At 49.4% G+C, this 9,970-nt stretch overlaps 1 protein-coding gene and 1 long non-coding RNA gene across 2 annotated transcripts; both read right to left on the reverse strand.

The window, feature by feature from the left end:
• Positions 1-2,023: 2,023 nt before the first annotated feature.
• Positions 2,024-3,958, reverse strand: LOC135975954 (uncharacterized). The gene is made up of 2 exons (XM_065570104.1): positions 3,264-3,958; positions 2,024-2,666 (listed from the first exon to the last, which is right to left on the reverse strand). Exons 1-2 carry the CDS (start codon positions 3,802-3,804, stop codon positions 2,164-2,166), a joined length of 1,044 nt encoding a protein of 347 aa, XP_065426176.1. The 5' UTR covers positions 3,805-3,958; the 3' UTR covers positions 2,024-2,163.
• Positions 3,959-6,818: 2,860 nt separating this feature from the next.
• Positions 6,819-9,782, reverse strand: LOC135976001 (uncharacterized). The gene is made up of 2 exons (XR_010593234.1): positions 7,645-9,782; positions 6,819-7,179 (listed from the first exon to the last, which is right to left on the reverse strand). It is a non-coding gene; the product is annotated as an uncharacterized LOC135976001 (long non-coding RNA).
• Between the last annotated feature and the right edge of the window lie 188 nt (positions 9,783-9,970).

Raw genomic sequence — 9,970 nt, forward strand, 5'->3', positions numbered from 1 at the left:
GCATTGCACCAGCCCCTTGCCAGGCGATGGTATATTATGACTGGTACCCGTCGTCATCGTATTGGTGTGGCTGTCAATCATGGCCACCTGGGCAGACATGCTACTGTTTCGATGATGATGGCTACCAGTCGTAATATACTATTTTCTGCCATTTGCCCAGTATTGTCTGCTAAGCACCCAGAAGAGGCCGAGGGCGATGCTGGCGGACGTGGGGCTGGCAGACGTGGGGCTGCATTGCTACACAGCAGCAGCCCCTTGCCTTTTGGCAGATGATGGTATTTTATGATTGGTATCCGTCATCGTCATACTGGAGAGGCTATCACTCATGCTGCACCGTTGGCTGCCAGCTTAAGATGTAAAAAATAGATTTGTTCTGTATTCATTTGCTTCCCCTTCCTCCGTGAAATCAATGGCCTGCTAAGCCCAGGGTTTTCAGTTTAATCTTTGGGGGGACCATTCTGTGTGACAGTTGTTTGTGTTTCTCCCTGTTCCTGTACCTGTACGCCATGTCGTCACTCGGCCCTCCCTCCCTCCCGCCCTCCCTCCTTCTCCTGGTCCATCAGATACTACTTTCGCGCCTTTTTTCTGACCAGGCGCCATAGCTAGCACTGGGATCATGGAGCCCGCTCAGATCACCGCGGCAATTATGAGCACTATGAACACCACGCGCATTGTCCTGGAGTATATGCAGAGCCAGGACATGCCAAGGCGAAACCCGGACCAGGCGAGGAGGCGATTGCAGCGCGGCGACGAGAGTGATGAGGAAATTGACATGGACATAGACCTCTCACAAGGCACAGGCCCCAGCAATGTGGAAATCATGGTGTCACTGGGGCAGGTTCATGCCGTGGAACGCCGATTCTGGGCCCAGGAAACAAGCACAGACTGGTGGGACCGCATCGTGCTGCAGGTATGGGACGATTCCCAGTGGCTGCGAAACTTTCGCATGCGTAAGGGCACTTTCATGGAACTTTGTGACTTGCTTTCCCCTGCCCTGAAACGCCAGGATACCAGGATGAGAGCCGCCCTCACAGTTGAGAAGCGAGTGGCGATAGCCCTGTGGAAGCTTGCAACGCCAGACAGCTACCGGTCAGTCGGGAATCAATTTGGAGTGGGCAAATCTACGGTGGGGACTGCTGTGATCCAATTTGCCAGGGCAATGAAAGACCTGGTGATAGCAAGGGTAGTGACTCTGGGCAACGTGCAGTCAATAGTGGATGGTTTTGCTGAAATGGGATTCCCAAACTGTGGCGGGGCCATAGACGGAACCCATATCCCTATCTTGTCACCGGAGCACCAAGCCACCGACTACGTAAACCGCAAGGGGTACTTTTCAATGTTGCTGCAAGCCCTGGTGGATCACAAGGGACGTTTCACCAACATCAACGTGGGATGGCCGGGAAAGGTACATGATGCTCGCGTCTTCAGGAACTCTGCTCTGTTTTGAAAGCTGGAGGAAGGGACTTTCTTCCCGGACCAGAAAGTGACCATTGGGGATGTTGAAATGCCTATCATGATCCTTGGGGACCCAGCCTACCCCTTAATGCCATGGCTCATGAAGCCGTACACAGGCAGCCTGGACAGGAGTCAGGACCTGTTCAACTACAGGCTGAGGAAGTGCCGAATGGTGGTGGAATGTGCATTTGGACGTTTAAAAGCGCGCTGGCGCAGCTTACTGACTCGCTCAGACCTCAGCGAAAAGAATATCCCCATTGTTATTGCTACTTGCTGTGCTCTCCACAATATCTGTGAGAGTAAGGGGGAGACCTTTATGGCGGGGTGGGAGGTTGAGGCAACTTGCCTGGCCGCTGATTACGCGCAGCCAGACACCAGGGCGGTTAGAGGAGCACAGCAGGGCGCGGTGCGCATCAGAGAAGCTTTGAAAACGAGTTTTGTGACTGGCCAGGCTACTGTGTGAAACTTCTGTTTGTTTCTCCTTGATGAACCCTCCAACCCCCCCCCCGACCCGGTTCACTCTACTTCCCTGTAAACCAACCACCCCACCCCACCCTCCCCTCCCGCTTGCAGAGGCAATAAAGTCATTTTTTTTAACATTCATGCATTCTTTATTAGTTCCTTACAGAGGTAGGGGGATAATTGCCAAGGTAGCCTGGGATGGGTGGGGGAGGAGGGATGGAAAAGGACACACTGCATTTTAAAACTTTAAGTCTTATTGAAGGCCAGCCTTCTGATGCTTGGGCGATCATCTGGGGTGGAGTGACTGGGTGGACAGAGGCCCCCCCACCGTGTTCTTGGGCGTCTTGGTGAGGAGGCTATGGAACTTGGGGAGGAGGGCTGTTGGTTACACAGGGGCTGTAGCGGCGGTCTCTGCTCCTGCTGCCTTTCCTGCAACTCAACCATAAGCTCGAGCATATCAGTTTGATGCTCCAGCAGACGGAGCATTGCCTCTTGCCGTCTGTCTGCAAGCTGACGCCACCTATCGTCTTCAGCCCGCCACTTGCTCTGTTCTTCCCACGATTCAGCCCGCCACCTCTCCTCTCGTTCATATTGGGCTTTTCTCATCTCCGACATTGACTGCCTCCACGCATTCTGCTGTGCTCTATCAGCCTGGGCGGACATCTGCAGCTCCGTGAACATCTCGTCCCTCGTCCTACGTTTTCTCTTTCTAATGTTCACGAGCCTCTGCGAAGGAGAAACATTTGCAGCTGGCGGAGGAGAAGGGAGAGGTGGTTAAAAAAGACACATTTTAGAGAACAATGGGTACACTCTTTCATTACAAGGTCGCATATTTCGGCCTGCAGGCAGCCATCGTAGGCCACAGTGTTTTGGCTTTTTTAACCTTCTTAACATGCGGGAAAGGTTGCAAACAGCAGCACATTTCCCATATCAAGGATGAATTGGGTTGTCCATTTAAAATGGGGTTTCAATGTAAAAGGAGGGGGCTGCAGTTTCCCGGTTAACATGCGGCACAAACACAAGTAAACCCCCCCCCCCACACACACACACACGATTCTCTGGGATGATCACTTCACCCCTCCCCCCACCGCGTGGTTAACAGCGGGGAACATTTCTGGTCAGAAGAGCAGGAACGGGCGCCTCTGAATGTCCCCTTAATAAAATCACCCCATTTCAACCAGGAGAGCTTTCTGGAGATGTCCCTGGAGGATTTCCGCTCCATCCCCATACACGTTAACAGACTTTTCCAGTAGATGTACTGGCCGCGATTGCCAGGGCAAAGTAATCATTAAACACGCTTGCTTTTTTTTTGTAATGTTTAGAAATAGTTACAAAGTTACACTCACCAGAGGTCTCCTGTGTGCCCTGAGGGTCTTGGGTGAGTTCGGGGGTTACTGGTTCCAGGTCCAGGGTCACAAACATATCCTGGCTGTTGGGGAAACCGGTTTCTCCGCTTCCTTGCTGCTGTGAGCTACCTACAGTACCTCCATCGTCATCTTCCTCGTTCCCCGAACCGTCTTCCCTGTGTGTTTCTCCAGTGAGAGAGTCATAGCACACGGTTGGGGTAGTGGTGGCTGCACCCCCTAGGATCGCATGCAGCTCCGCGTAGTAGCGGCAAGTTTGCGGCTCTGCCCCGGACCTTCCGTTTGCTTCTCTGGCTTTGTGGTAAGCTTGCCGTAGCTCCTTAATTTTCACGCGGCACTGCTGTGTGTCCCTGTTATGGCCCCGGTCCTTCATGGCCTTGGAGATCTTTTCTAATACTTTTCCATTTCTTTTACTGCTACGGAGTTCAGCTATCACTGCTTCATCTCCCCATATGGTGAGCAGATCTCGTACCTCCCGTTCGGTCCATGCTGGAGCTCTTTTGCGATCCTGGGAGGACTCCATCACGGTTACCTGTGCTGATGAGCTCTGCGGGGTCACCTGTGCTCTCCACGCTGGGCAAACAGGAAATGAAATTCAAACCTTCGCAGGTCTTTTCCTGTCTACCTGGTCAGTGCATCTGAGTTGAGAGTGCTGTCCAGAGCGGTCACAATGAAGCACTGTGGGATAGCTCCCGGAGGCCAATAAACGTCGAATTCCGTCCACACTACCCCAATTCCGACCCGCAAAGACCGGTTTTATCGCTAATCCCCTCATCAGAGGTGGTGTAAAGAAACTGGTTTAAAGGACCCTTTAAGTCGAAAGAAAGGGCTTCGTTGTGTGGACGTGTCCAGGCTTAATTCGGTTTAACGCTGCTAAAGTCGACCTAAACCCGTAGTGTAGACCAGGCCTTTGCAAGGGGAATACTCCAAAAGCCATTAGCTACATCCAGGACTGAAAATACTGAATGTTCCAATGTTAGCAAATTAAGAATAGTGGCAGGGTTTGCCACAATAGGATGTGCCTTTGGAGTCACCCGGTTAAGGTGGGTGTAGTCTATAGTTAACCTCCAGGTCCCGTCTGGCTTTCTGACGGGCCAAATTGGGGAATTAGTTGTGGAGGTGGTTTTTCTAATCACCCCTCTGGATTCCAAATTAGTGACTATATCTTTAACTGCATCTAAGGCTTCCGGTTTAATTGGGTACTGCCTGTGGGCTTTGTGAGGTGGTCCTTCTACAGATATAGGCTCCATGTTTAGTAGCCCACAATCTTGTTTATCTGTTACCCACACTTCAGGGTGAAGGGAACACAGGGCTTTTACTGGACTTCCCCCCACTCTGGTATTATTACTTTATTACTGGCAATTATGGCTATATTTTGAGATGATCTTTCCTGTTTGGACCCTTTGGCCCATTCAATGCAGCTAGCTCTGGGGTTGATTACTCCCCTGAGCTCCTTTTACAACTACTGCATGTTTTGATTTTATTTTTATTTTTACAGTCATGTGCCAGATGTCCAGGCTTATTGCATGTGAAGCAGATAGTGGTTCTGACTGCATGAACCGCTACAATTTCTTCGGAGGGTGTGGTTGCTGCTACCTTCCTCTTTGTTCTGTTTTTCTACTTCTGTGGCCCATTTCATTACTGCTGAGTATGTCTCCCCCACTGAGATGCCTAATGCCAGGACTGCTTGGTGATCTGCAGACAGCCCTTCCTTTAGGATTTGAAGGAATACTTCATGGTCTTGGGATGTTATATTCTCCAGACCTGAATAAGCTCGGAATCCATTCCATTTCTTTTCAGCATACGACATGGCAGACTCCCCCTTCTGCTGAACCACAGACTGCAGAGCCCCCAGTTAGTGGTCTGGGCTCCTAGAACAACAGCTAGTGCATTCCTAAATTCTGTTACAGTGCCTGCATCAGGGTTTGGGATTCCTGCTGGTTCTTCAGCCTGATTCCCTCCCGCTGGGTTGGGGTTACGATCTTCAGCCCAGCTCCCTGTCTTTCATTTATTATCTAGATTCTCCCACACATCCCTGGGGCACTTGCACTTGACCAGGATGTGAATGTCCTTCCTATGGAGACCATGTATTTCTGTCAGGCCATCCAGCTTGTCCCAGAACTCAGTATTCTTGTTATCACGCTTGAGTTCAGGTAAATCAGACAGTAGTGCCTGTTTTTCCTGGGGGGTGAAGGGACGGTAAATTTCAGTTGTTTCTGTTCTAAGTCCCCTTACTGGTTCACCCTCCATGTTAACATTTCTGAACCTCCTTAGCTGTGTTTTGATTGGAGCCATAGGCTGTACTTGCTCCCCTGGGGTAATTAATCCTTGTGGTGCTCCTTTATTATCTCTGTGGGTGCTTAAATTTGGCCTGTCATGCGAAGAAATGTATGGAGGGGGTTCTGATTCCTCCCCTTTGCTTTGTGCTGTTGAGTTTTCCCACAGATAGTTAATCGGCGGAGCGGTGGGCTGGCATATGCCAGGAGTTTGCTCTCCCCCTCCCAATCTGGAGGTGTGTTCCAGACATGATGATTCTTTTTCTCTGGGATCTTTTCCAATTTCCAGACAGTTACATATTTTAGAACATAGGCTCTTATCTCTCAGAGCCTGGTTTTGAGATCTTAACGTTGCAATTTCTTTCTCCTTTATGTTAAGAATATCCAATAAAACTATTACTGCTTTGTCTGTTTTGTTACTTCTCTGATGATTCCACCAAGTAACTAGATCTGCCTCTGGTCCGGCTGCAGAGTAGTTTGCTTTTTTAGCTGCTGCCTGCCGAGTTTTAACATGTTTATATTCCAAGTACTCTCGAGGACTAATTATTGCCTCTCCTTTTGATGCCATGGGTTTTTCGTCACCCCGGCTGCTGACCTTGAAGGGAACTTGCGTCTTCCTCCCCTAAATGCTTGTCAGCCTTTATGAGGAGTTACTTTTCCCCCTTTTTATGCTATGGTTCCAACTCCCCACAGCCTTGAATTTCATGAGGACGTCTCCCCACCCTTAATACCAAGCGTGTCTTCAATTACACACACATGCCGGACTTATTGGTTGGAGACTTTGTGCTATTCGAAAGTATGTACGTCACATGCCTGGGGGGGGGGGCACTCCCCTAGGACTTGCAATGTTACGTGCAATGAGGAAATGGACCACCAGTTTGCACTGCCTACCGCTTGCGTACCCAGCCAATCCTGGGCTTAACTCACGGCCAATCGCTTGCTGGTGGGTTATTCAAGTCCTCCGTAACACACCCCTTAGTTGTTTAAACAGTACATGACCCTCTTGCACAAGTCTTCCCTCCCAAGTGGTACCCTTATTTAACCCCACTGCTTTGACCACATGTGTCTAAGGTCCTTCACACAAATTAAAAAGGAAACAAGATGTGTCTGAAAGGGGATGAGAGACTTCTATCCCTGGCCTAATGAGGTGGTAAAGTAAACACACTCACCTCTTTTGGATTTCAGTCTCAGATCCTCAGCCAGTTCACAAACTTGCATCCCGGACGAGCCCCCAAACTGAAGGACATAAATCCACACCGTGTAGAGGTCAAAGCATAGGGGTTTATTACACACAGCGCTGGCGGAGTGTCACCTGGCTTATTAGGCTCAGAGACACTGTCAATCAATTGATTACAATGAAATATATAGATTTTCCATGGGCGGAGGAAGGTGATGGGGTAGGCAGTTCCACACCCCGGGATAGGTTTTGCAGCAAGACAAGATAGCACAATAGCCAATGGTTAAAAGGTTACACAATGTCTCCGCCCATGGTCTCAAGTTAGCAAGTTAACATTTGATTAATACTTTGATAAAATGTTATTAGTATAAAATATATATGTTGAATTCTGATTTGGGGTCCATAGGAACGGAGTAACTCCTTTGATTGTCCGACAGGTACATGTCTAGGGGTAAAGCAAAGAAACAGTGAAAGCATATGGAAATAGAGATTGTCTCCTTTATGTCTTAAGGCAGGGCATGTGTCCCTTGGAAGGGAGGTGGAAGGATGCCATATCATTATAGTGACGTGTGCCAATATTTCATAAACTCAAGGTTGGATCTGTGGGAAGACTGTTTTCCCTTCAGGAGAAACACAATAGGAACAGGGATCCTTTGTTCAATTTGAAACATTGGATGAAACATAATTATTCAGTTATTGCTTCAACATCTGGCATTTCTACTGACCAAGCAGATCTTAGCAAAGGCAATGTTATTTTGTTTACCTCAGCTTTCTCGTAGCTGATCACTATTAGCTAGGCCTCTGGTCTCCAGACCAAACTCTGGACTTCGGGTCTGGAAAAGAGCTGGCATAATTCATATACCAGGTTGTTTATATAACATGCACATGGATTTTAACCCTTCAGTCTTACCTTCCTGGTTCACTCAAGAAACCTTCCCCAGGCAATCTTGTTTCACTTAATGCTGCTATATCGATGTTACAACGGACTAGTTCTCGAGCAATGAGAGCTGTCCTTCTCTCAGGTCTTGCAACAGCTTCTCGATCCATGAGGGTACGAATATTCCATACACCAATAGTAAGTTTTTGGAAATTTTTCTTTTGATTTCGGCCACAGATTGGGTGGAACTGCCAGCCGCAGCTTGCTGGCCAGTTGTTGTAGGGCAGGAAATTTTTAGGCCACCTTTTCTAGGTCCCTCCATTACTAGGGTGAGCAGTGCTGTCCTGAAGAGGGCTGCTCAGATGCCTGGAATGCTGCCGGGCAACTCTGCTGCCCCAAGTACAGAGCTGGATGACCACCTATCCACAGACCGCCTGCGTGCAGGATTGGGACTACGACTCCCAGTGGTAACCTCCACCTGTTGCTTTGCCCCTCCCCCATTGCCGCAGGACTTGGGTGGTATGCTGATAATGTTTGATGATTTGCACAGGACCTGTGCGTGAAAGCTTTTTAAGCTCCCATCAGCTTAGAGCATCTTCATTAGCACGCTACAGCAGTGCAGGTGCATTGGTGCAGCTGTGCCACTGCAGCATTTTGAATGTAGACTTGCCTAAGAGTAAGACCAGACTGGCTCCATTTGGCACCTTGGATGGTAAGACACCACACTGACTGCTGTGCAGTTCTCTAAGTGTGTCCATGGCTGAACTGCAAGAATTCCTGCCCATTTCCCTTCTGGCTGGAGCATGATTGGAGTGTGTTTCTGGTTGATGACATTGCTGTAGATTGTTCATTCCCTGCCTTGGCAATTCAGACAGTCCCTTTTCTCATCGTATCTCCAGCACATCAGTGATTCCAATAGCAGGGGCAGGTTTTCTCTGGGACACTGAGATTTTTCGGGGAGTTGGTGGCTCCTTTTTTCCCTCACCCTGGAGTGAACCTAAGTTTTTATTCCATTGTTCATGTTTCATGGAACAACAGCCGCATGAAGAAAGAGGAGAGCGAATATCTCACTGTCACAGCTGAAGATGGCCACGTGCCCTCTGTCTGACCATTGCTATTGGAGGAGAGAAGGTTTCCATGGAATGGAATGCCCTGGCTCAGACTAGAGACACAGGGAGGTTTTGCTGCTCATGGAAATTGGTTTTCTGGAGGAAGGAAACAAAACGCCCATACGGTGACACAATGCCCTGTGCAAAGGAAATTGTTTCTCTGTGTGAAAATGAGGAGGGAAATGAACTGTCCACATGTTGGCACCTAAGTCATAAGGGAACCCTATAGGATTAGAATAGGATAAGTTCTCAAGCAGCATGTTTCTTACTTTGCCCATCTGTCAATTTTGATTATTATTGATGTAATTTTTTTGCCCTCGGTTTGTGTGTTTACACAGAAATTGACATTTACCAACAAACATAATTCTTCCAAGTCTGCAGTTGGTGGGTTCAGAGGGACACATTCACTCTTCCCAGTCCCATGCTGCCCACTTCCCATACTGCTGCAATCCTTCCCTCATCTGCCCCCAGACCACTGCCCCCCACTCCCACTTCTGGGATCACATCCTAACACTGTCCAACTCCCCTGCTGGCACCAGCAGGATCCCTCCCCGTTCATTTCATTTCCTGCCTCCCCTCTGAGCTAAAGCTCTGCACTAATCCCACACCAGGAATTGAACCCCAGCAACCTAAGTGAAAAAACATGAATCCTGACCACTAGATATATGGGACTGTTATTACTGCAGCCCTCTAAGCCAACCCCTCATGACAGCAGAAGCGCTGCCTACTGGGGATTGCACACAGTGCTGCATTAACCCTTCAGGTGCTGAGGTTTTCCCTCTTTCCATTCCAGTGCCTGTGATCAGGAAACAGAGATTGGGGCTCCCAGGTTCTGCACAGACCATGACTAAGATTGGACCCCATATTGCACTAGGTGCTGTACAAACCCTGGCCAACATTGGGACACCCACAGGGGTTCCCCTCAATTTCCCTTAGCCTCTGCTGCCCAACTTCTTTTGACTTCCTCTGGTACAACCCCCCGCCCCCCCCCGCAAGCAAGCAGTCCTTCTTTTTTTGCTCCCATCTTGTTTCCCCGCTGCCCAGGTAGGCAGAGATGCAGGCAACTTCATCCACTGGAGACAGCCCCAGCGAGCGCTGCACCCCGCCTCCGGGTAGTATTTGCAAGACACAGGAAGGGAGCAGCTGGGAGCGGTGGCTGCTGGGAAGAAGGAGGCAGGAGCCGGGAGAACAAAACCCAGGGGTGGGGGGCAGCTCCTGGGGGTGGGGTCTGGCACAGACCGAACTCTGCT

This window comes from Chrysemys picta, chromosome 16 (assembly GCF_011386835.1).
Source record: "Chrysemys picta bellii isolate R12L10 chromosome 16, ASM1138683v2, whole genome shotgun sequence".
Lineage (NCBI taxonomy): Eukaryota > Metazoa > Chordata > Testudines > Emydidae > Chrysemys > Chrysemys picta.

What these genes read in the sequence shown, in the direction of transcription:
- LOC135975954 (XM_065570104.1), bottom strand. Translation starts at nt 3,804, where the DNA reads ATGGAGTCCTCCCAGGATCGCAAAAGAGCTCCAGCATGGACCGAACGG. An exon ending in GGGCACACAGGAGACCTCTG is followed by an intron (nt 2,667 to 3,263) that starts GTGAGTGTAACT and finishes CTCCTCCGCCAG; the next exon opens with CTGCAAATGTTTCTCCTTCG.